We start from the raw sequence: 26,860 nt of genomic DNA on the forward strand, positions 1-26,860 counted from the left end.
CCCATTGGCTGAGAACTCGAGATGGATTTCATTATGTGTATTCTTAATGGTTCATTAATAAACAAGGGGCAACCAGGGAACTGGAGCTAGGTATGGGGTTACAGTATAACCTTCAATGGCTCAGGAATGCCCAATGTCTCTTCCTTATGCAACTAAGTTCAAATGTTAAAACTGGGCAAGAAAGTACCCTCTAGAATGGGTTGATTTGGGCCAGTTATGCAACACACAAAACTACCCTTAAAATAAAGGACAAAGGAGAACTTCAGCACAAAGCAAAGATCATTCATTCAAGCGCAGTCCCAGGAGGTATATTAAAGCCATGAATAGGAAAAAGCTCAGTAGTTCACCAGCTGAGATTTTAATGAGATATTTCCCCTTGCTGTGGTACAGGTTTTGCTCAGGAAAGAGAAAAGGCTGCTCACAAAATATATTCAGTTAATAGGTGCCGATAGCTTTTGCAGCCACTCTGGTAGCTAGCTGATTGCTGTACTAACCTTCTGTTTTGGCATAATCTGTAAGCCGAGTGTAATTGATCAAGGCTGCTTTCTCCAGACATTTTCTAACCACTTTCTTCACTTCTTCCGCTGGTATGGGAGTGGCAATATCTTTCATTAAAACCTGCGTCAAAGACAGTGCTTGAGTTAGACACATTACCATAACCCCCCAAGAGAAAAGGTTTCAACATATACTAATAGTTGTTTTAGATTTGCTGGCAATTAGAGACTGAAAGAAAAGGAAGTCGCTAATCGACTTAGCTATTAATCTCTGCAGATTTGAGTGAAAAGCAGCCATTTAGGCCGTAACTTAGACTTGCCCACCTGCAGACACCATTTCTAAATGAAACACAAGGCTAAAACAAGCGTTTACATAGTACTTAACATACATATTATCTTGTAATATTTACAGCCGTTCATAAGGTCAAACTATCTTTACATTAAAGATTGGGGGTGGAGGACAGGATGAGAAAACATCAATTGGCTTGAGTCCATCTACAGCACTTGTAGGGAGCTTTCACGTGGAGGTTTATTGTGGAATAGGGTGCTGCTCCTACTCAGAAGTTTTTCATGGCACCCGCATGATGTCATCATCATCAAAATGCCAGTCCATACTTTTTCTTTACTTAAATCTGGATTTGCCCTACCACACAAAATCCAATAAGAAAAATACCTCATTGCTGGCACAGGAAAATAATGGCAGTGGAAGGTGAAGGGAAAGCCACAAGAATGACGCTGGAGACTGGTATTGGGTTGAAACAGGCCACAAAAGAGTAGGTGCGGTTAAGGCAAGACGATTGGCCAATATTTTATTCAAGTTGGTAAAAAAGGTAAAGGAAAAGGACTCCTGGATGGTTAAGTCCAGTCAAAGGAGACTATGGGGTGTGGCACTCGTCTCACTTTCAGGCCAAGGGAGCCAGCGTTTGTCTCCCTTTCCAGGTCATGTGGCCAGCATGACGAAACCGCTTCTGGTGCAACAGAACACCATGACAGAAACTAGAGCCCATGGAAATGCCATTTACCTTCCCGCCACAGTGGTACCTATTTATCTACTTGCACTGGCAAGCTTTCAAACTGCTAGGTTGGCAGAAGCTGGGATTTACCCCATTGCAGGGATTCAAACTGCCAACCTTCTGATCGGCAAGATCAAGAGGCTCAGTAGTTTAGACCACAGCACCACCTGTGGTACCTCTGTTTGAACTCATGCCTCCTAGGTATGAATTTAGCTCTCCGGACATTGTTCATGAGCTTCCTAAGATTTCTTGAAGAGTCTAACAATGGAAGGTACCGTATTTTTCGCTCCATAGAACGCACACACATTTCCCCTTAATTTTTGGAGGGGGAAAAGTGCGTCCTATAGAGCAAAAAATACGGTATTTAAAGCAGTATGCAGTAAAGGCAAATTTCCTTAAACACAAGTTATCATGGATAGTCGCCACTGATAACCTTATACTGAACTAGGTCAACCTGGAGACTGATCCAACAGACTTTTACTTACGTTTTTTAGGGATTACATTTTATGAGCATGAAAGACTTTACTTATTTCCATGGAGAATTCCTCCATAAAATATATTGCTATGTGAGAGAATTCTAAAGATATGAATCCCATGACTGATTTAAAAGAGTCTAAAAATATTTAAAGTCATGTTCTTCTCAACTTATTCTGTACTGAATAGGTGTCTGCCACACACACGGGAAAAATTAACATTTTGGAAATAATACCAAAGTTTGTAATGTGTACACTTTGGTCAATTTCTAAAACATACACACATACTGGAAAAACTTAAATGAAACTCAGAACGTACCCTTTCGAGTAATGAAAGTGTAGCTTTTAACGCTCCTTCTGGACGCCCAAAAGGGAAACAATACCTTAAAGATAGACAAAAGATAGACCCTTTATTAGAATCATAGAACTGTACAGTTAGAAGGGACCCCAGCCAAGAGTCATCTAGTCCAAACCCCTGAATTGCAGGAATCTCAGCTAAAGTTGCACCTCTGTGTGACAAGAACATTTGTATATATTTCTTTTAAAATTATTTAGAAAAGTATGTGCTCCTTTGGGGGCGTAGATGGGTGGGCGGGCACGAGGGACAGAACCCCAAGGTTGTACAATTTCCTGCCCTGAACGGAACAATTGACTCTCTCCTGCCAATCATTTAGGCATGCTCTCAAAACACGTTTTATTCATGGATGCTTTTAATGTGGGTGTGCAACGTTTAAGGGTCTTCATTTCTATTTGGATGGCTTCAAGATGCAACTGGGTCAGAAGTAAAATGTGTACTACCCCAATTATTAGTATTGTTTGAGATTTCATAGAGGTTTAAATCAACAAGATTAACAGGTTAGCAGTGCAATCACACACAGAACTACTTAGAAATAAGCAGGCTACGTTTAGGTTTATGGGACCTGCTTCCAGATAAATGAGTACAGGATTGCAGCCTTAATAAACTTCTACATCCCCAACTTCTAATAACAAAGGTGTTACATTTTCTTGCCCACATATTCTTAGATTATCTGCATGATTTTTTGCCCTGTCCTTTGTGCTTCCTCTTGTTACCATATAAAATATGTAAGATATACAGAAACACTGGTTGTAAAGTTGCATTTCACATTCCAAATTGCTATGACATACCTAGTGTAAACAATTCACTCTCTACCAAGGACAAATAACAATGACTGATAGGTAAAATCAGTGTTAAGTTATATTTTTTTAAAGGAGGGGTCATTTGTGCTATATATTTTTGGTCTGCACCATCCATGCTTGCAAGTCTCTGATCTGTTTGCATGACCAGCATAAATTGGTACAGAATGGGCAAAATTCACATGTGACTTGCAACGTTAGGTAGAGTAAATGTCTGATGCTTTAAAAAACCAACTGACAGTAAGGGTGATATTCCTCTTCAAAGGCCTTAGTTGGTTTATAAAAACTGAGCGGCATTCAAATTTACACCAGGATCTAAACACTAATTCACCATCTTCTTTCCTCATAGCAATAGGCATGTCAAACTTGCAGTATGCAGATGTTTACCTGAAGTGGCTAATCTGGTTTTCCAAAAGAGAAGTAAGCCTTTCCTTAATATCTTCAAACTTTTCTTTCTCTTCAATGGTTACTGTTCCAATTCCATCTGGTCTGAAATGTACAGGTTTTAAAAAAAACGCATCATAAGTTTAAGGACAGAACAGTGGTAATCGTGTCTTAATTCATTAATGCATCACCTTGAAAACATAGGCACTTATAGTTTACCAGTTATAATTTCACATAACACTTCAGCATCAAAAGGAGTAAAGGGGACAAAGCCCTGATGGCAATAACACAGCCTTTTAGAAGTCATACACTACGAGACAGCTCTTTGAGAGGAATGGTGCAGCAGAAGTGTGAAATTAAATAAGCTGCTAACTGTGTCACGTACATATAATAGAGGACGCAACAATTGAAAATAATTAAAATACATTTTCAAGGTGTGAAGAGGAGTCCAGTTCAGAACTTAAAGAGCAGTGAGCAGTTAAGAGCCACTAATATTGTGGCCCACAGAGACGACAAAACAGGTAGAGCGGAATGAGGTTAGAAGCTGTTCAATTTAAAGCCTAGTTCCTAATGGACCACATGTCTGGCAAATGCAGGCAGCTTTGTAATGTATATACATTTCACATCGGTTCATGAAAATGCCACGAAAGAAGGCTTCTCTGAGCACCCTTCCATCACAATACTGACGTTGATCCCAAACTCCACAATTAGCCTAATGTGATGGTAAGCAAGGGTGACACCACCAAGAAAACAATGTTCAACTATCATGCTCTCCTTAGGGATACTGCTTCACGGTTGGTCCCAGTCTCTCGTTCTTTTAAGTTAGAGATGGGGAACCTCCAGATGTTGCTGGGACTCCAACTCCCATCAGCTCCAGCCAGCATGACCATTCTTCAGATGATGTGAGTTGTAGGCCAACAATATATGGAAAGTTGCATGTCCCCTATCCCTGCCTTTTAAGTTTAAGCAGGGCAGAAGGCAGTGAGGTCTTCCTTCTTTTGTATGGATCCAAATCCCTCCTTGTCCATTTAGAGATGTGGTTAAATGTCTTTACTCAACTATGAAATCAAATCAAATCTGACCACCTGAACTTTATTATATTGGACCCATTTTTTTCAGTACTTTGCTGTTCAGTTTGGATCTGTCCACAAGAGTAGATATGTAATGCATTTTTCCTTCTCTGGATTATTAGACTGTGACTCAAATCCAGTTAACAATGTCCATGTGCAGAAGAGAAGGTAACTTTAGGTGACTTTCAGATGAAATCATTCTGATTTATTTGCCACACAAAGTCTGCAGGGTGATTTGGCGACGTCGGCTAATTGTCAAACATCCATTTCCATTTGTTTGCAAGGTGGTTATAAAATGTAATGTCAAGTAATTGCTATCCCACCTTTCCCAGGCATTTTCCCCATCACTTTCCTTAGTGCAATTGTTAAGTGATTTTATTCTGAATGGGTTTGTTGCGCGACAGCACCAAATCAACTTCAATTCAGCAACCTGAATTTCCAGGCATTTGATGGAATAGCATCATGGCCTTCATAATTCCCCATCATGTCCTCTTCTCTTGGTTTGGGTTGTACCCTTTCTTTCTTTTTCCACATTCCTTAATGCCTGCTCATCTATGACAGCATAAGTACACATGTGTATAATAACTGTTAGGTCACTGAATTCAAAAAAAGAGACTAGTCCACGTGATCTACTTTGTCTTACAAACAGAGAACTCAAATAAAACCAGTCAGCTTGAGCTCAATTGCAAATGGCAACTTTCAAAGTTAATAGCTTGGTGCAATATGTGCCAGATTTATGCCTTATCCCCAGAGTATACCCCACCTGGAAAGTCCATGTTGCACACCGGAGAATGCAACATAAGCATCAAAAGCAACACATACAATCTGCAGTTCTTTGGATTCTTCCTTTTGTAGTGGAATGCTATTCTTGGCTATTGTTTGGGTGTGTGTGTGTGTCTCAATGTATGTTTCAGAATGAGGTCTGGCAGGATTCATCGAAGTACACAGAATGTTGGCAAAAGGCTTGCAGTAATCTGAACATCTAGCCATTCCTTCAGCTACATGGAATACAAAACTGAATATGGTGTAAAGTACAAAATCTTTGTCTCCTTTATTCATGGTTTAGAGTAGCCCAGAGCACATGGCAACATGTCGTGTGCCTATTTAGAAATGTCAGTTCAAATGCCAAAAGGCAAGAACAAGAGATCCTCTCCTAAATTTCTGGTCATTTGCATCTCTCTCTCCACCCTCCCCCCCTCTTGCATTGTGGCAAGATCATAATAAACGTAGATATTATCTACAGGGCTGATGAGAGTCTCTGCCAATGGTAGAAACTCCCTACCTTTGCTGTACAACTCCAAGAGCTAGAAGCACACCTCCTGTTGTACCTCAATCCTATCTCTGATTGCTGAGGGCAACACAGTGTCTCCACCCCCATTGTTCAGCCCGGACATGGAGGTCCAGCTCCGAGGGCCTTCTGGCGGTTCCCTCCCTGTGAGAAGTGAGGTTACAGGGAACCAGGCAGAGGGTCTTCTTGGTAGTGGCGACTGCCCTGTGGAACGCCCTCACATCAGATGTCAAAGAGAAAAATAACTACCAAACTTTTAGACATCTGAAGGCAGCCCTGTTTAGGGAAGCTTTTAATGTTTAATATGTTATTGTATTTTAGTGACTTTAGTGACTACCTGACTTTAAGAAGACATCTGAAGACAGCCCTGTTTAGGTAACGTTTGATGTTTTGTCGTGTTTTTAATATTTTGTTGTGAGTAACCCAGAATGGCTGGGGAAACCCAGCCAGATGGACAGGGTATAAATAAATTATTATTATTATTATTACATGCAAACACTACTACCAGGGAAAAGCCCTGGCAGAAGAGAGCAGCAACTGGAACAAATCATGGCCAGGAGAGAGCAAAATTAGATTAGGTGTGTGCAATGTTCTTTCTCTGCCTGAATTCTTTCTCTCTTTCTCCCCTGACCCCATTCTTCATGGGACTTTGCATGTGTGGGTGCAATATTATATATGAAAGGGGGACCTTCCCTCCCATTTTCACACTAATATGAACGTAGTTTAAAGTTATGTAGACAGGAACAGATTGAGGGCTCTGCCCTTAAATATTTGTATATCTATTTACAGAAGCCAGCAGATGGGCCCTAATTCATGTTGGATCTCTAGCAAGGAAGGACAGTGGGTTTAATTCTTTGCTCCCTGCAGTGGGTTAGAACCATACTGGGCCCCTCACAACTCCTCTGTCAACCCACTTGGTCCTTCCTCTGAATCCTGTTCTTCATTCCCTGGACAACTCCCACCATGCTTGCTGGGGCTAAAGTGAGAGCTAAACCAAGGTTAGTCCTCTCCAGCACACACTCTTACTGGTGTGCTTTCGAACTGCTGGGTTGGCAGAAGCTGGGACAGAGCCACGGGAGCTCACCCCATCACACAGATTCGAACTGCCGACCTTCCAATCGGCAAGCCTAAGAGGCTCAGTGGTTTAGACCACAGCACCACCTGTGTCCCTGTAAAGTGAGATCTAAGCCAAGGTTAGTCCTTTCCAGCACACACCCTTACCTAAGATACAACCAGGTATTCTCCTGCAGCATACATCAGTGAAAAAAGAGAATTATATAGCTGATATTGTCTGTGTTATTTATAACTTAACTATCAAAAATATCAGGAAAGATTTAAGCAAATATTAGCTGGACATTTTAGCTCTCAGGAACTGAATGTGATCGCTTGGTCATGACACGATTTGCTGCACCAATAGGCACACAGCCGGCTCCTCTCTTCTCTTGAATAAATTCTGCTTGTGACCTGTCAGGTGAGGAAGCCCAACGTGCTTTTCATCTTTAAAGATAAATTTCAAGGACAGCAATTTCATCACACATCGCCAAGATGTGTACATCACTCTTTTCTTTCATAAATGCAATGTGAAAGAAGAAGGAACTTCACTCCTCCCTTGCAGTGAATGCCACGACACCGTTGCCTCGGCGTTCTGACAGATGGAACGTGCTGAGATACAGGTAAAATCCTCTGTCTGATTTGACTGTCAGGAGAAATTGCATTCTGCAGCGAGAAAGGAAATACTTCTGTCATGTTAAACTTCGCTGCAGCGTGTCACACGTGTGACAGGAGAGCGCCAGGGGTCCTGATAGTGACAAGTGAGAAAGGTGAGCCAGGATAATGTCACCATCTGTTAACCTGCCGTAAGAGGAGAATCGCTACATGCACAGGGGAGACCTCACAGCCCGTCATGTCTCTACCTGACTTTGGTGTCGTACAAAACTCTGCTGACAACACCTAGGATTTTCAAAGAGCTTGTTAGATCCATTTTCACTGACTATGCAGTGACCTGTACCTCAGAATAGTAAAAGTGAACAATACCCCCCCCCAAAAAAATGTGTATGGTTTGAAACAAAGACAACTCCATCAGGAACAAGGCAATTTGTCTTCCCTTGTCTAAACTTGTAGGGAATAAAGGTTTAAAATTATTTTTCCACTGAGAGGTGGCAGTTAGGCACGGTTTGAGACCCTTGCTGTGATATCTTTTCTGCTTCTTGAAGGGTACGGTCCCTAAGGAAGGAAGTGCACCTCTCTGGAATAGCAGCGATTCATGGTGAGATCACAGTCTGACCTGGATACTTCCAGCTGAGAAATGCTGAAAAGACAAGAGCTTCTCACTACACCCCCCTTTTTTTGTATTTTAGGTCCTCAATAAGGGTGTAAACTGCAGAGTTCTAATGCCGCTCCTCACATTTTAAAATGAGGCATAACTAGAAGCATTAGGAACCAGCAATGGACTGGGGATATTTTCAAATACTACTGCACCAGAAAATGCCATGAAAACGAGTCTAAGGTCATGACTAGCATTCAGCTTCCCGAGGAACCTTAAATCCTTCATATTTTCCACCTCACCCTTTTCCTCCTTCCACCAGAAAGTGCTTTTCAGCAGGCTTCCTTAGCATAAGTGCAGATTAAACGGGAGCTGAAAGTCAGGTGTAAAGTAAGGTTGAATTCTGCCTCCAGATTTTCAGGAAGAAAGCTTTTCCTTTGCCACTGAGGATCACAAGCTGCTATGTTTTCTTAGATTCCAAAGTCTGCACTGAGATAGCAGCTGGGGCCAACCACACAAATTTTGTATCTGCACAGATATACAGATATCTCCGGGCCTGCCTAAAGTTTTTCTACCACAGCTCAAACACAAGTGATGTCGATTTGCCGTACTTTCAAATATCTAAAGGGTATCGCCAAGCTTTTCTACTGTTTCATTTCCCTCCCTTCTGGACGACCTCTTCCTAGTACTAATCTAGTTCCCAGAGAAGCACAGGAACTTCGTGTGGGCAGCATATAGACAGTATTTAAGCCAGGAAACTTGTTCACCCCATTCCTGTGTTATCATCACCAAGACTTAAAATAACAGTACACTGCAACCAGGAGAGGTAACAAATCATAGGGAATGCAAATTGCTAAGTGACTTAATCTTCCCTGTTACAAAACACCAACTGATAGAAAAGAAAACAGTCCCAAATACATTCATCTGACATCCTTTCTTTTCTTGCTGCAGTCTCCAATGACCCACAGGACAGAAGGGGCAACGGGAACCAAAGTGAAAACCAGCACAGACTAGAGTTTCCAAGACACTCAAGATTGCAAAACATCGAAGAGAACAAGATACACCAAGGTCCCTCCTTCAGAACTGCCACTGACACAAACTATTGAGAAATGAGACTTTTTTTTAAGAATCTGCGTCCACTGGCAAACACTGCAACACTAAAAATAAATACTTCCAGCTGCAAACCTATTAAACAGCAAGGCAGATATGCCACTGGTACAACCATGCTCTGCCATGGCTTGGTGCCTTCACAAGAGGCCCAGCTTCTTCACTGGAAAGGCCATTCTCCATGTTCTGACATTTGCGTTCCCAAAGTCTGTGAAATATCTTACAGAGTTCATCTTTTGCAGATTCCGCCCCCCGCAAGAAAGGAAAACTTTAAGAACAATAAAGGGCGAAGCTACAACGTTGGTGGTACGAGGCTTGATTTGGTTCCCGTGAGATGGCATTCGCTTTTATTATCTGTTTGACGAAAGTTCAGTGCATCAGCTTCCATCAAAGAGAGGGAGTGAGACGCCAACCTCGGAAGCAGGCCGGGCATCTGTCAATTCAACCTGCTTCTCAGCAGGGAGAAAAAGTCACTTTGCACTTCATGTATTTCCCACCGACATCATTTCAGAAAGAGAGGGACAAAATGGGAAGTCTCAGCGTGAGAACTAGATACAAGATGAGATGATGAGGAAGAAAACAATAGCTCCTTTTCTGTATTTTGTACCTTCACTTAACCTCCACTGCTACTGTTTAGATTGCCACGTCTATAGTCTATTTACATAATTAGCCCACTGCATGCATATTTCAAATATATAAATCTAGGGCTAAGGACAGCAGCGACGAGCAACATTAGCACCTCTAAACAGTGATTTTGTCTTGGGAACACTAGGAAAGGAAAGGCATGAGATGAGAGGGAGGGGCACATTTCCCATAACTCATTATAAATCACAGGCCTTATTTTCACAGATTTTAGTCACTGATGGAAGAGAGCTGTAAAGCGTTCATTTTGTGGTCTGTATGCTGTCTTCATCCTACATGGACATGATTTGGCCAAGTTAGTGATGTCAACGAGGAGCCATATCTGGTTTCCTCTGTAACATCGCGACATCTATGATGTGAGCCCTTTATTGGCTGAGTTCACCTGAGGAAGAATGGAACAGGGTGGGGAATGGCTATCAAATGGAAAACAGAAGGGTGAAAGAGCAGCTGTGAACAGTGGCAAATGAATGATCATGAAAAAAGAAGGGGGGAGCCCATTTTCAGGCCTAGTCTACGGCAGCGATGGCAGTAAAATTATGCTTTTCTGCCACAACTACATTAGCAGTGCCATTCAACAGTTATTTTGGCGAAGGTATGGTAGATTCTTCCTGCCAACCTAGCAGTTCAAAAGCACGTCAAAGTGCAAGTAGATAAATAGGTACCACTCCGGCGGGAAGGTAAACGCCGTTTCCGTGTGCTGCTCTTGTTTGCCAGAAGTAGCTTAGTCATGCTGGCCACATGACCCGGAAGCTGTCTGCGTACAAACACCAGCTTCCTCGGCATGTAAAGAGAGATGAGCGTTGCAACCCCAGAGTTGTCCACGACTGGATTTAACGGTCAGGGGTCCCTTTATCTTTATCTTATGGTAGATTCTAGAATGCAAGGAGTTATAGATCAACCCTTGGTGATTTTGTGGTGACAATTTTGCAGAACACTGACAAAATCACCTTTAATCATTCTGACATGGTCTCCACACTAAGGGCAGGATCTGTGGGGATGCTTCTCCAGTTTTGATGAATGAGTTTCATATTGTTCAATTTGATGGTGTAGAAAAGTTGCTTGAAGGGATGATGCCAACCATCTGGACCGGACCTGTGTCCATCCTGGTTGGTAAGAGCTGGCCCGATGTGCTGTGGTGATCATAAATGCTTTCTTGCAGGAGGGCTGTGTCCCTGTATCCTCAAAGGAAGTGGTTGTGAGACCTTTATGAAAGACCTCATCTTCGTATCCCACTATCCTAGACAATCATTGGCTAGTCTCCAACTTTTCCTTTTTGAAGAAGCTCCTACAGCAGATTGTGGCAACTCAACTCTGGGATTTCTTGGATGAAGTAGAGTTATCTGGGATCTTTCCAGTCTGGTTTCAGGCCTGCTTTTGTGGCTAAAACACAATTGGTAGTCTTTGACGGTGACCACGGCGGCGGGGGCAGGGGCAGGGGCAGTTCCTCTTGATTCTGCTGGATCTCTCTGTGACATTTGCCCATGGTATCTTCCTGACATGCTTGAATAGTATGGGACTGCGGGGGCACAATTCTACAGTGACTGAATAGTAAAATAATAAAGGTGAATGCCATCTCACAGGAATCAAATCAGTCAAATACTCTCAAAAGGTGATCCTCAAAGATCAAGTACTGGTTGGCTACCAGGACAAAGTAATCACTTAAGACAAATTAGAAACAAGGCAGAAGGAAGTCCCAGAGATACAATTCTAGTTGAAGGCTAGGGATGACACATTTATCCACTCCGTTACCTGAATTTGGGCCTGTTCGCTTATCATCTCAAGCAGTTAGGCTTTATCTCTGGTATTTATGCCTTGAACCTCTGCCTTGTTTTTTACCGCATATATTGTTTTCCACTTGGAACTTGTGGGGGCTGATTCTACACTTTTGGGCACCAGACTGGTCGTCTCTTTCTCATTCAATTCTCATACCCACTTGTCTATTTTTTTGACCCAATTCCCTTCATACATAATATATGCTTGGTCTTTCTGGTTAGTTTAACTTAAAATATTCCCTGGTTTTTCATCTTGACCCCCTCCCACCACATTCTCGTCTCTGTCTGTAACACTGCAATTGCAAGCCTTAAGGTCAGGGCAATGTGATTTTTTCCAATTACTGCTGTATAGCATCTAGTAGCTTTAGACACTTGTAAAATAAAAGAGGATGACAATCTGCCTATGCATGTGGAAGCTGTGGTTCAAAACAACTGCAGACAAATGCGGTACAACAATTGCTCCATTTCCTTGCACCACTCACGTTACTGCAAGGTACTCCATTTTAATTTTTAAAAGCTATCTGCCACTGCTAGCAAGAGCAATTTAGTTTGTCTTTTTTGAAGTGTGGCTGTAGAGTTAATGTATGACTACAATGCAGCAGAAAAATTAAAACAGAGGGCAGGGAGAAGATACAGGGAGCTTCTTCATAGCATCTTATGCAAAAAGATTGTCCACTACACACTGGGAGAAAAACTGGCATTAAAAACAAACATTAATTACCTGCTGTATGAAATGGAAACATGGCACTCCTATGCACTCGGCTTCTGAAAGGCAACATGCCTTATATGGTCTTCGCCAAGCTGGTAATAGGGATGCGATGGCCCTCTTAAGAACAGAACACACTGCTCATCTAGCACAGCCAAACCATTTCACCATTCGGCCTTTAAGACCTTTGTCTCCATGTTGACGTCTTTCTCCTCATCAAGCCTGACTTAGGAAAAGTATGATTGGTACTCACCTGAAGTGTAGATCTCTGATTGGCATCATGAGGTCACTAGATTGGGTTCTGGCTCCACCATAGTCACAAGGCAGGAGAAAAAACTCTTTGGGAAAATGGGAGGCTCCCCCTCATTTTTGCAGCCAAACTCCAACAGTCATTGATGTCACAAATGGTAAAAGGCCACTTTCTCTTAATACAGTTACAGCCACCAGCTGCCCAAAGAGCATGAGAACATGCAGTAATAAATGAGGCATGTTGTAGTCCATGTTAGGGTGTGGGCTCCAGTGACCTCATGATGCCATCAGAGTTCTACAGTTCAGGTGAGTACCAACCGTACTATCTCCTACCGGCACAATGGGGTCACTGGATTGGGATGTACCAGAGCTTACCCAGTTAGGGTGGACCCCAACTGTAGACTAGCTTACTGTGGCAGGGCTTGCACCTAAAGGAAGCCTCAGCAGATGAATGCAAACCAATCATATAGAGCCTTGTAAAGGTGCTAGGGGATATCCCAGTGGCAACCCTACAAATATCTCCAATGGGGCGTTAGTGGAGAAAGCTGCTGAGGAACACACATCTATGGGGATGTTAGAGCATGACAGCCCTCTGCTTGAGGATCCTGGAAGTGAGAAGAATGGTGGCAGCTGCTGGGTGGCCCAGTTCATGAAGAGGTCCACCACGAAGAGCCCGTAGCAGTTCTGAAGCTGAGAGAAGATCGGATGATGCAGCATCTATTCCCCATAGATCTAGTTTGGTTTGACTCAGCCAGTCTAACTGGGTGCTGGATTCTCCTGAAATATGTTCAGTGGAAAATCACTCGTAGCTGAGTAAGACTGTCTTCCATAAACACGGTTTTAACAATGAGTCTGTAAGTGACAGTGGAGGCCAATTCTGGATCCACACGTCCTTCCACAGTGGGGGCATAGGTTTCTGGGCGGGAGTTGATCATGGTGTGGATAAGCCAAGCATGCATATCTTAGCATGTTTCTCCCTTGCATCCTGAGTTCTAGTTTCTTCAAAGCTTTGGTAAAGGCTGTTCTACAATTGGAGTGCTTGCAGGCCAGTGTTTCCCAGTTGTAGTTTATACATTTTTTTAGATTTGCCTTGAGACAGTCTTTAAACCTCTTTTGTTGACCACCAGCATTACACTTTCCATTTTTAAGTTTGCAATAGAGTAGTTGCTTTGGAAGACGATCATCAGGCATCCGCAAAACATGACCAGTCCAACGAAGTTGATGTTGAAGAATCATTGCTTCAACACTGGTGATCTTTGCTTCTTCCAGTACACTATTAGTTTGCCTGTCCTCCCAAATGATGTGTAAAACTTTTCGGAGACACCGTTGATGGAATCTGTGGGTGAATCACCTGTATAGTTTGCCAACTATATATATGAGAGATATATCCCATTTTCCTCAATTGCCTGTTGTCTGTTGGGGTTGGAACAAATCTGGTGGAAGTTTGTGGCTCTGGTTGCACTTTAGCCTCTTTTGGGGGAATAGGGTCATCAGAGTGAGAGATGCCCAAGGCTTGCAACAATGCACATACTGGAACAGGAGGTCAAAGGTCTATTCCTCTAGCATGGATCCATCACTCCACTTCTCTTCTTCAGTTACAACGAAGGAGAAGGAACCTGTACTCGGGGATGGCTTCTTTAATTTGCTGAATAATTTCTGGTGATAGAGGTCCCCCTGTGGGCGCTGGTCTTGGATGTGTTGGGAGAGAGGTTGGTTTCCTAGGGGATTGAGATAGAAGCAGCAGCTTCTGGAAACCCCACAAATTCATCCTCATCTGAGGTGGTGGAGTGGGGGTGGAATGAAAAGCCTGTGCCAGGATTGGGTGGCTGTCATCTGAATCCCTTCGCAAAAGGAGAGGCAATAGTGGCTGGGTCTGCTGTGGGTCACTGAGGAAGGGAAGGGCCTTGTGGTGACCTAATTGCTGCAGGAGATGCTTTAGAAGCCTCCATGTGTTTCTGCTTCTGCTTAGCCTTGTGGGCTACTGGGAGGTCTACACCATGGAAAGCCGCTGGCTGCTGAGGTGGTTCCATGCTCAGCCATGCAAAGGCCGACTGCATGCCCAGATCAGGCTGCAGCAACAGGAAGCATTGATGTGGCCTCCGACACCCACAGGTCTTCTTAGCATGCTCCGTAAGTGCCAAAGGCGGGAACCATGACTTCCAACAAGACATGCTGTCCTAGAGTGGCTTCTCTGGGAAGGCTTTAGGATTTGGAGAAGGAAAGTCAAAAGGAGAAGGGCAAAACTAGCTTGAGTAAAAGCAGGAGCCAATCATGATGGGACTGCTTTGTTCAGGCAGGAGCAACAAAACAAAACAAAACAACCTGACTGGGAGCTGCCCACTTCCCCAGAGAGTTTTTTCTCCTGCCTCATGAGCAGGGTGGAGCCAGAGCTCAACCCAGTGACTCCATGATGCCAGCAGAAGATCCACAGCTGCAATCCTACATGTGCTTACTTGGGAGGAAGCCTCAGTGAGCTCCATGGAGCTTACTTCTGAGAAAACATACATAGGATTACACAGCACGATGTATAATCACAGATATCAGCCTAGAACTCTGACCTATCCTGCTTTGTCTGTGAAATTCCTTTTCTCCCCCTTTGTAATGCTGTAGATGAATTGAGTGGATGTTATTATCTGTGTGTGAGCAAAATTCCGAGTGAGAGCTACTGTTTCTGTCCTTGACTTACCTTTCTTCTCTCTCCCTTTCTTCCCATTTCTTTTTCTCTTATTTCAGTATCTTAATACCAGCTGGAGCCTCTCTTTACAACGCCATTCTATTCTTTTATTTCTAAAACACTCATAATGCCTCACAAATACAGCGGCTTGAATAGGAGGAATACATACAGAGTGGTGGAGGAGGATGTGCTCTCTCAGATATTTCAACGTCCTGCATGCACCGATGTCCTTCACTCGCGTTAATAAATAAAAGAAAATACTTCTACCTTCCTTTTGAATTATTGAAATAAGTTTGGGCAATTATAGGACACACTGTGCTAAACATTAGCACCAAAAGGTTCAAAACCAGACAATAAATAAGGCTAGGGAAGTAGTCGCATGCAGTCAGGCTTCCACGTGAAAATTTCTATGAATGTGTCAGGCAGCTCAAGAGTTGGCATGGAAAGTAGGCTTTCATTGTAACCAGTAAAGGCCTTGAGATTTTGTACAAAAAAGAGGGGGGAAGAAAAGAAAAGCCCATCCCCATTCACTGAACAAAACAGTATTAATGAAAGAGGCTGAAAGCTAGCCCATCATATTCTTGTAAGAAACTCATCTCTGCAAGGATGTCCTCTCTTGTCCTTGTCAATTTCAGTCCCAACTATAGAAGGCAATCAAGACCAAGACCTTGATGACAGAGCCAGCCTTTTGAACACCACGAGACGGACTGGTTTGCTTTGTGTAAGCTGGCCATCTATCCTTCAGGTTTATTTATATATTGCTTCAAACATGTATTACTTATCTTTGTTTTCCTGAAGATCAGAGCAAAATACACGCAACTAAAGGAGCAATGGAAGCCGGGAGGTTAATTTTTTGCATAGTCTTCTTAAATTCTCCATGTATAAGTGTGATCAGAGGAAGGCTCATGAAAAATAGGTCTTATAAAAACAAGATAGTGGAGTCACTGGACCCCCCCCCTTTTTTGCAGTGGCCAAATCTACATGCATGGTGAAAGTGATCACCCCAGAAGCTCAGGGAGGAGGGAGAACATATTTTGTCAAGAAGCTCTGGCTCATGACTGAATAAGGCCTGAATGGTTGTTTTAAGGGTGGACATGTTTTTTGTCAGGTGCGGAAATGATGACAAGGCTTGAGTTGCTGAGCACATTTCAAAGTGTTGGTGCTGACCTTAAAGCCCTAAACGGCCTGGGCCCAGTATACCTCAGGGAGCGTCTCCACCCCCATCGTTCCGTCCGGACACTGAGGTCCAGCTCCAATGACCTTCTGGTGGTTCCCTCCCTGCGAGAAGTGAAGTTACAGGGAACCAGGCAGAGGGCCTTCTTGGTAGTGGCGCCTGTCCTCTGGAATGTCCTCCCATCAGATGTCAAGGAAATAAACAACTATCTGACTTTTAGAAGACATCTGAAGGGAAGTTTTTTTAATGTTTGATGTTTTATCCTATTTTTAATATTTTGTTGGAAGCCACCCAGAGTGGCTGGGGAAACCCAGGCAGATGGGTGGGATATAAATAAATTATTATTATTATTATTATTATTAGTTGAGCTAAGACAAAACACCCTTGTGAATAAGATATGAGAAGAGTTGCTCATGTGGCCAGCAGCATTGAGTGACCTCTATCGGTCCCCCTATATTTGACATAAATATGGAACTTACTTGTCATTGATTTAATATCTGATTGTCCCCACTTGTTTGTTTTGTTTTTTATTAATATTGTTCTGTATATTTTACTTTTATGAACCCTAAACCTGATGTAAAAACTTTTTTTAAAAGTTATTAAAAAATAAAGAAATTTAAAAAATGAAGAGAGACTTGGTGACTCTTCTTGCATTTTGAAATGTGATTACATCTTTTCTTTCCATCTGGTGACTCTCTTTTCCCCTTCTCACTCTTGCTGTTTTCCTCCCTGTTCTGTCTTCTTTTCAGATGGATGTAAGACTAGAAACTACCTAGAAAGTGCACCGAACAAATTTTCTTCCTCCGGTTTAATATAGAGATGCCTAGTTTGTTTGAGAAAGCTGTTGGCAGGAGAGGTGAAGATGAATCGTTGGTGAAGACTAGAGTGGTGATCTAGTTTCCCTACAGCAAATAAATTAAAATGGTCAGAGTTGTATAAAAGCAGAGTAATTTCCTGTTTGGAGAAAGGAGTCCCTATAGGTAAACTTTTGAAGAGATCCTTTGGTCTTCTTAATCTCTGGAGTTCTGGTTAACCCCACCTCCACTGAACTGGACTCTGCAGGTTTAACAGGAGATTATGGAATCCTCTTATATGTTTTCCCCTTGTGTATGGCCATTTTGTATTTTTATACTGTTGTTTGTTGCTATTTTTATTTAGTTTTTCAATCAGCTATGGACACTATTGAATAAATCAGGAATTTTATGTCAGATGTTTTGCTCTAGAACTATTTTAGACTCCCTTCTTGTTTGTGTCCTATAATGTTGCTTCTTTATTTGGGTACAATTATTGTTGAGCGCTTGATTTATTTATTTTTTAAAAAAGCTTCCTTTAATCAGGAAGTTGCTGAAAATGCTTGGGAAAATGGAAATGCAAGTCAGGGTGGCAACCAAGTGCTTTTGCCTTCAGTTGGAAAGGAGTTGCATTGACAGGGAGAGCAGGAGACCTTGACAATTAGCAATCATTTCACAAAGAGGCCAGGGCTGTCTATATGAGCACTGTATCAGTGCAGAGGAAACCTATGAAAAACATTTAACAATCAAAGCTACTCCATTTGTAAGTCAGGCATATGGACAAGAATGGGAGGACATCAAAGGGAACAAACAATTGTTGAGCTTGTGTCCAAGGTGGCAAAAAAAGAAGTAGTTGTATAAGATGCAAGAGATCATAAAGTCAAGGACAGAGAAATAGGCTGCCTAAAAAAAAAATCTAACATTGAGCCAAATTTGATAAGTTGGTGTACCCGTGAAGTCTTTCTTTTTCCTAAAATCTTTAAATGACTACCATGTAACTTGGCATATGAGTAAAATTATCTGTGCCATAAAACCTTAATCCCATCCCAAACCACCAGTCAGAAGAGTGCACCCATGGACTAGAATTTTCTCTCTCTCACTGTTGCAAAAATATAGACTGAAAGCTGGATTATCCACCATTTTTTAAACCTACAATTGTAGAAAAGCTAACTGAATATATTAACACCTTTATTGCAGCAGTGAGCTCATTATCCTGTTGTTGTTGACGATGTTGTTGTTAGCATCTATTTGTCTTGATAGACAATGGAGTGCACCTGCAGGGGTGCAGTCAAACTGTTGTATTAGCAGAACTGAAATTACCTCTCTGGGGTGCAAGCCTGGGCAGTGTGTATGGAGGTCCTGGACTGTGCAGACAACAAGACCCCTCTCTTGGCTTTGATGTGGTCCAACGGAAATCAGAGCAATACATTTGGCACCAGCTTGGCTGGAGGAGTTGCCAGAAGAAGGCCTACAAGGTGCCATCCAACCATCTTAGGGACACCACTCCTTTTCGTCTCCCAAAGATGATGTACAAGGCAGCAGAGATTTAGGGCAAGAGTTTTCCTCCTCTTAGATGAGCTCCCTTTCCTGGTGGCAAGCACCATCTGCCCTTCACTTCCCTCTGCGGCATGTGCTGAAACAGTCTTCTTCATCATTGGACCCACTATTGATCTTGTCCACTCAATCCACTGAAGCCTGTCTTCACACGCAAGGGAAGTCCCTAACTCACTGAACTTTGAGGCCCATTGGCTACTCTCACCTGGTTTAGCTGGCAAGTCAAAGCCGTTCCCGGGGTGTGGCCGCTGTTGCACGCTGACAGCTTCTAGGAGCTACTTGTGAGAGCTGAGTGCAGGATGGGGACCAAAGGTGGCCAAACTACTTCAGAAGGAACAGAACATGTCCCCCCAGAAGTACTTTCTTTTTCTCTTTCTTTGACAGCCGAATAAGATTGCCTTCCATGAATATGGTTTTGACAGTGTGTCCTTAAGTTGGTTTGGAGGCCAATTCTGGATCCACATGTCCTTCCACAGTGGGGACATAGGTTTCTGGGCAGGAGTTGATCACGGTGAGGATTTGCCAAACGTGCCTTCCCCTTAGCTCGTTTCTCCCTTTCGTTCTGAGTTTCTGCTTCTTCAGAGTCCATGACGCCTTTGATAGAGGCTATTTTCCAATTGAAGTGCTCACAGGCCAATGTTTCCCAGTTGCTGGTGTTTATTTTTTTAAAGATTTGAGAGCATCTTTAAACCTCTTTTGTTGTCCACCAACATTATGCTTTCCATTCTTAAGTTGGGAATAGAGTAGTTGCTTTGGAAGATGATAATCAGGCATCCGAACATGACCAGTATAACCAAGTTGATGTTGAATACTCATTGCTTCAACACTGGTGATCTTTCCTTCTTCCAGTACAATGACATTAGTTCGCCTGTCTTCCCAAGTGATATATAATTTTTTTGGAAGAAACCGTTGATGAAATCTTTCAAGGAGCTGGAGATGGCATTTATAAGGGGTCCATGTTTCACAAACAAAGTTGGTAGTACAATAGCTTTGTAAACAAGCATTGTGGTTTCCCTGCAAACATCCCAATCCTCAAACATTCTATGCTTCAATCAGGAGAAAGCTGCACTCACAAAGCTCAGGCAATAATGGATTTTGGCATCGATGTTGGCCCTTGGGGAAAGATAACTGCCTAGGTAGGAAAAATGATCAACATTTTCCAACATTACACAACTGAATTGAATTTATGGTGCTGCAGAGGGGTTGTTTTGTGCTTGTTGGTGCAGCACTTCGGGTTTTTTAAGCTATTGAGCGATAGGCCAAGCTTTCCATAAGCTCCTGCAAAGATACTTAGGATGGTTTAGAGGTCATCCTCCAAGTGTGCACAGACTATGTTGTCATCAGCATATTGAAGCTCATATTGAAGCTCTATGACAGAGGTTATGGTAACCTTACTCTTTGCTTTCAGCCTACTCAAATTGAAGAGCTTTTCATCTACCCTTCCTCTAACACCACACACAATCCTCTTCATTCTACACATTGTGATATTCTTGAAATCTACACATGCACACAATTAAAAAGTCTGTTTACCTGTAAGCCATTAATATGGAAACAGATGTGCTCAAAGTAACAAAGCAAAGTTGCCCAAAGCCACCTGTCCCTTGGGATGAACATGCACCCATTTATTGAATTATACAGCTAGGCATTGTTTGCCTTGAACCACTGCTGCAAATTCAGGGCTTTTGCCATACAAGCCCTAATTATGCTCTCAGAAAAACTGAATGTTCACTTAAATTCACATGTCCATTTATTGCTACTTCTTTGCAAGTGTGAACGAATTCAAACCATTTTAGCAAGGAAAGGAGTAACAGAGGCCAGGCCAGAGGCCAGAGGCCAGAGTCTACCACATGAAGATCAAGGAGTCCAAAATTCCCTCTTTCAAAACAACTGCAGCTTTCGTTTCAGAATATGAAAATGCTACACACACTATAACATTTCACTCTACCAGTGAAGGGAAAGATAAATTGTACTACTTCCAAACTTAGCTCAAAGCAGAGTCCAAGATGTATTTTGAGAAGCAAAAACAAAGCCAATATCGAGAGCAATTCATTTGCACCTATGATAGCAGTTTTCCCAGACATGTTATGCATGGTAGACACTGACAGAGATTTTTAGGATGAGCATAGGTCAATGATAGAAGCTCACACCAGCACCCAGGGGTCATCACCGGGTCCCACAAGTGTTCTTCATTTGCACTGGACATCTATGGGTCACTAGAAAGCAGGGTCTTCCTAGGCGACGTTACATTTCTCCTAAATAAGTGATGCTTATATTTTTTCAACTGCAATGAATGCATTGTTCCCCACCCCTTCATGCATTTACAAAATAGGCACCTCCCCTTTTTATGCTACAATGCATATAAAGGCATGTAACAAACATCTGCTGTGTTTGGTGAGAAATAGCCCTTCAACGTAGATCTTTCAGAATGCCTGCATATTTTCAAGCGAGGTTCGCTTTGATATAAAAATGTTCTACTGCACTTCAGAACACACACAGACCATTTGCAAGAACTGAACTCTTGATGCTCGTTCATTCCTCTGCTACACCGTGTGTGGGTGAAGCTAAGTCTAAATACATCACTTGCCTCTCGTCACATAGCCTAATGACTTTCCTGGCAAGTCTGCATATTAAAATACCTGTTGCCGTGAACATGAGAAGCACAAAAGGCAAAGCTGTAATGGAGCAAGGTTGGGTCAATGACAGCGCCATTCTCTGAGTGTTCCATCAATTCATTCAGGTAGCAAAGATGACGGTGACAGCCCCTCACACCATAACGAGCGCAGTATTCGTCTAACACAAAGACTTGGCCCGGGCTAAACCAACCCTGTAAGAGATGGGAAGGGGGAATGTGTTGCGTCATTAAATCTGGACTGTTCTTTTATGCACTGTTTTCAAATATTTTCAGAGAGAAAGAACAGAAAACTGCAGTTTTTCATGCAATATACAGTGGAACCTCAGTTTTCGAACATAATCCATTCTGGAAGACTGTTCGAGTTCCGAAACTTTCTAAAACCAAAGGCTCAATACGAAAGCCTCAAAACGGGAAAAAAATAATACTGAAAACTCAACCAGGAAGCTGCCTCAGAAGTTTGACTTCCAAGGCACATTCGAAAACAGAAGCATTTACACCATTCCGAGTTCTGAAATGTCCGTCAATGAAAAATACAACGGTTCCACTGTATTTTTAATCAATGTGATTTGTCATTAGCTCCAAAACTGACAGTGTCGTGAACAATTTTTCGGCAGGGAGAAGAGGAGGGAAGAGAGGTATCGCAAACAGAAATGCGTTAAAATGTTCAAAGTTGTTTCCCGCAATGTTCCCAATTCTTCCTGAGGAAGGAAGGTTAGAGGTTTCTCAGGCAGAGTGTTGCTTTAAGGAAAAGAACAAAAATGAACAGCTTAGAATTATCTTATGAGAGAAAAGGCACACAGCAAAAGGGAAGTTTAACTGCTCGTGAGAAGAGTCCAAATTGGTTATTGGGAGATATCACCAAGATTGTGCCCAGTCAGCATCCTCCCTGCATAAACCCCTCACACCCAAAATGCCCCAGTGCTGACAACCAGGCCTGCCAGTTATTACATCTAGACTGCACATCCAACAATGGTCTCAAAGTGTCCTGACTTCAATCAGTGGTGTTTGGTGAAATTTTCCATAGGGGAACAGTTAGGGCCAAAGGCACCAGCCTGCGAAACACCATTGCGACTTCAAACCACAGTTTATGAAGCTAGCTTGTTTCTGAAAACATTCATTAAGATCAACCACAGTTTAGGGTTTGGATACCAGGATATACTGTGATTAGCTGAACTCGGAAGCACCAGCTCATGGCTATGACAAGAGAAGAGAGTGTGTGATCCCAGTGGGAAGCTATGCTCCCTTCCATCATAATAATCCATAGTTTAGCATGATGTCTGAATGGGTTAAGAAAGGAATCCAGGAGTACATCAGAAAGATCGCTGACATACGTGCTAGAATTAGGGATGGTGCTCAGTAAGCCATCAGAACGCAAAAGACAGACATAGAAAGAAATCAAACATGGCAGCGTTTGGGTGAGAGATTTTTAGACATTTTGTCTGAAATTGTTATTGCAGATGAAGGTGGCTTTCAAAAGATAACGGGCTTAAGTAAAAACATCAGATTATCTTGTAACACCTTATACAATTATTACAACATAAGCTTTCGTGGACCAGAGCATCAGATGTCTATGAAAGACTTGATGCCATAATAAACATGTTAATCATTAAAGGTGTGAAGAGTCTCGGCTGTTTTTACTGCGACTAACATTGATACCTCTCTTAAAGTTATTACGGTACACAAACTTTTTCCCCAGTAAAGGGAACTTTGGCAATGTAGGGTGTTCTCTGATTTCCAAAACAAAGTGTGAAAAATAATGAGAACCTACATACTACCCTTCACTTTGAAAAGAAAGACCAATGTGGTTCAGATAAAATAACAATATCAAAATAAAATATCAATCATGTTAACCAGTAACTGGTATTAATGGTCAGGGAAATGCTGAAGTAAAGTATGTTTTCAGGTGTGGGTGGAAACATCTCATAGTAAGAGACTGCCGGTTCATTGTATAAGTTAGGACACAGCAGAGAAAAGATACATATCTGCAGACAGTGGTACCCTAATTTTGGTGAGCAATTTTCAGACTGAATATGTTTAATTTGACAGAGTTGAAAGTTAGTTCCTCCTTGGCTAGGTGACACTTTTCTAACCTAAACATTTCGAAAACTGGATGCACTTGGACATGCTCACGATAGAAATAATATAAGCAAAGCTTGGCTGTTGAGAGTGAATAGATAATACTAAAAATTTACTTATTCTGAGGAACAGAAATGGAGGCATAAGCAGAAACTACTAAGGAGTGGTTAGCCATTTCTTCACAAAATTCCCCAGGAGTTTTTTCTCACACTCAAGCTCTACCTGCACAACAGAAAGGTAGGAGTTTTTAAAGTTATCAAGTTAATATTGTGATAATCACTTTTATTTTATAATTGCTTAGAAGCTCCCTACTGTTTACTGGAGAGTGCAATAAAGGAATTTCAGTATTGCTAATAGTTTAAATCATAGGTTATGTTTAAATCTAATTGTTTCATATTAGTTTGTTTTTCTTTTGTGGTGAGTGTCGCTACTTTCATTTAATTTGCTGAAATGCAAAAGTTGGACGATTAAAAGTAAATTTTCAGCATCTGCAGACTGACAGAAGCAATGGTATGGTTAATTTATTTATCTTTTTCTAAAGTTGATGTATGTGAAAAGATTCTAAGGGAGCCTTTAATAATAGAACCCACTATTCTCACAGAAGAAGGAAAATAGTGTGGGGTTGTGACTGAATTCAGTTTTGGAGGGGAGAGCTGTGCACATGGGGAAAGGCGAACAACCCAGAAGCTGTGGAACGGAATGTAAGAAAATGTTTGTCAAGAAAGGTCTGGCCTATGACTGAAATAGGTCTGAATGTTTGTTCTGAGGATTCCACATGCTACACACTTGATAGGTAAAGGTAAAGGGACCGCTGACCATTAGGTCCAGTCGTGGCCGACTCTGGGGTTGTGGCGCTCATCTCGCTTTATTGGCCGAGGGAGCCAGCATACAGCTTCCGGGTCATGTGGCCAGCATCACTAAGCTACTTCTGGCGAACCAGAGCAGCGCATGGAAACGCCGTTTAACGTCCTGCCAGAGTGGTACCTATTTATCTACTTGTACTTTGATGTGCTTTCGAACTGCTAGGTTGGCAGGAGCAGGGACCGAGCAACGGGAGCTCACCCCTTTGCGGAGATTTGAACCGCCAACCTTCTGATCAGCAAGTCCTAGGCTCTGTGGTTTAACCCACAGCGTCATCAGAAAACATGTACATAATAGTGGCATGTTTGCCAGGGAGCCAGGATAGGCGATGATCAGCATGAGCTTGGGTTCTTTGGTGAAAAATTACATCTTGGAATCAAGAACTACCATAGATAATCAGGAAAAAAAAATCCCCACAGCAGAGTTTACACTTCAGTTAATGAACTAGACCTCATATCGCATTAATTTATGTGCAACTGAGAAGACATTTTTCAAGTTACTCCTAACCTCCACTTTCTCCGTAAGTGGGATCATTCTTGTTGTGTAAGCAAAGCAAGCCAGTCAGCCAAGGCAAAGATTGATCAGTAGATAAGGAAGGATAGAACATGAATGTTGTTTAATTTTTCATGATTATGCATCCTTCCGATTGCAGCCTCCACTCCTCAAATGCTCTATGCTTTCTTTTGAAAGTGGGGAAAAAAATGAAATTACAGAATACCCCTAGAGCGGTAAGTAATTTATCCAGGATTTAAGCCTACAAAGCTAACCTTGACTCAGCTGAATACAAGCACAATAAATCTATTTGCCTTTCTCCCCCTGTGGTTTTGATTCTATTCTTTGGATTTCTTTTTCCTTCCCAGTCCATGAAAGAGGAGAGAATTACAAGATAGATGACATAATGCTTGACATCTGGCGAGCTAGATTTGTACCTTAAAATGCCTGTACAGGTGTTAGCAAATCCTACCACAGAGGGTTCCATATTTATTAAAGCCTTCTGTTTTTATTCAGCCCTCCCTAGAGGAGCTGATAAACCACGGTTCAGAGTCAGTTTGAGTCTATTCTCTTCTCTATTGAGTGGCACAGCAGTAGTCTTCAAGTGTATAATTTTCAAATTTGAAGCCAATCGATTGAAATCCTTTATCCCAACCTCACGCACAGTTATTAAATGAGTCTGGAAGAAAAGACCACTTTGCAACAACTATTTCTCACTTTTTCTCTCTCTCCCCACTTCTTTTATTCCAGCCTTTTTACTCACCAAACAAGAATAGGAATCATTCAATCGGTGATCCAAGGTCTTACTCTGAAGTACTCTAAAGAGTGCAGCATGGTCAAACTTGCAAGGATTAGCAGAAATAAACTCATCCATGCCATGTTTCTGAGCGCGATCTGCATCTGATCATAGGGAGGAGAATGAATGTATGGATGTAGATTATTCCACTTTAAGACAGGCTTTAAATTTAATTCAATAACAGCCTCATTCAAGTTTCATCTGCTCTTTCATGCCTCGCCAAACCCCTCCTGGATAAATACCTATCACAATAAAATCTAAGCAAACGGCAATGGTTTAAACATAGCAATGGATAAACAGGCAGCAGACAGCCCCTTTTTCTTTCTTTTTTTTCCCCCCTCATTCTTTTTTATTAGTTATTTCCAAAAAGAACACAAGGTAACACACAAATACAAAGAAAATACACAGAAAAGAAAAATTAAAAATAATAAACAGCAATTATCATTTCCATATCATCCATAACATAGTTGTCTCTTACGGGGCTTCCTTCAGCCTGTCCGTAAATCATTCGAAGCAATAAATAAAATTACACGTTTCATTACTTATATTGTCATTATACCGATTCCTAATTCCTGTTTGCTTTGCACAATAACTCTTAGTCTTTCACAGTGCGTCTCTAAATCCCTTTAGCGTTATTTGCCCTTCACTAATACATTCCAGATAATCTACATACTTTTCCCAATCTTTGGTGAACACTTGGTCTCTTATGTATCTAACGTTTCCTGTCAGACAGCCCCTTTTTCATATAGTATGAACATTACCCCTACATAGACTCGAGACAGACTTAACAATCCATTCTGATAATTTTCAGAAAGGATGTCTACTCTAACTGCTTCTAGAAAGCTTGTAAAATATTGGAACAACAGACTTTCTTTCTGGAGTGCCTGTTTTCACAAGGTAGTAAGTGCAACAGAGATCTTGTACATTAAAAAACCCCTCACTCTATAAAGTTTTGAGGAGGCCTCAGCTTATGGGCATTACAAAGATGCTCATCAAAGACCAAAGTAGCAAGCAAACATGGCTTCAAGGCCATTTCTCAAATGGCAAACTGGAGCAGAAATGAACACGCAGGCTTGAACGAGGTCATTTCCAGCCTTTTCCTCTTTACATGCGGCTTTTAATGAAACAAATATAATGCAGTAATGGGAAAGAGTGCCTTCAACCTTCCAGGATTGAATAACAAAACAGGGAGCA

The 26,860-nt window shown here is 42.0% G+C and overlaps 1 protein-coding gene across 18 annotated transcripts in view; it reads right to left on the reverse strand.

Annotated features, from left to right (window-relative positions):
• Positions 1 to 26,860, reverse strand: part of CADPS2 (calcium dependent secretion activator 2) — a 333,758-nt gene that overhangs the window by 95,981 nt on the left and 210,917 nt on the right. For all 18 annotated transcript variants that reach the window (XR_014555332.1, XR_014555333.1, XR_014555334.1 and 15 more), the window contains exons 12-16: positions 25,634 to 25,770; positions 21,446 to 21,633; positions 3,523 to 3,624; positions 2,300 to 2,363; positions 495 to 618 (exon numbers count right to left, since the gene is read on the reverse strand). Coding sequence is in view for 14 of the 18 variants with exons in the window: in XM_083698926.1 (XP_083555052.1) it covers positions 495 to 618; positions 2,300 to 2,363; positions 3,523 to 3,624; positions 21,446 to 21,633; positions 25,634 to 25,770 (615 nt within the window). In the remaining 4 variants the exon portion in view is untranslated. The remainder of the gene's footprint in view (positions 1 to 494; positions 619 to 2,299; positions 2,364 to 3,522; positions 3,625 to 21,445; positions 21,634 to 25,633; positions 25,771 to 26,860) is intronic.

Source organism: Podarcis gaigeae (genome assembly GCF_964106915.1).
Source record: "Podarcis gaigeae genome assembly, chromosome: 10".
Lineage (NCBI taxonomy): Eukaryota > Metazoa > Chordata > Lepidosauria > Squamata > Lacertidae > Podarcis > Podarcis gaigeae.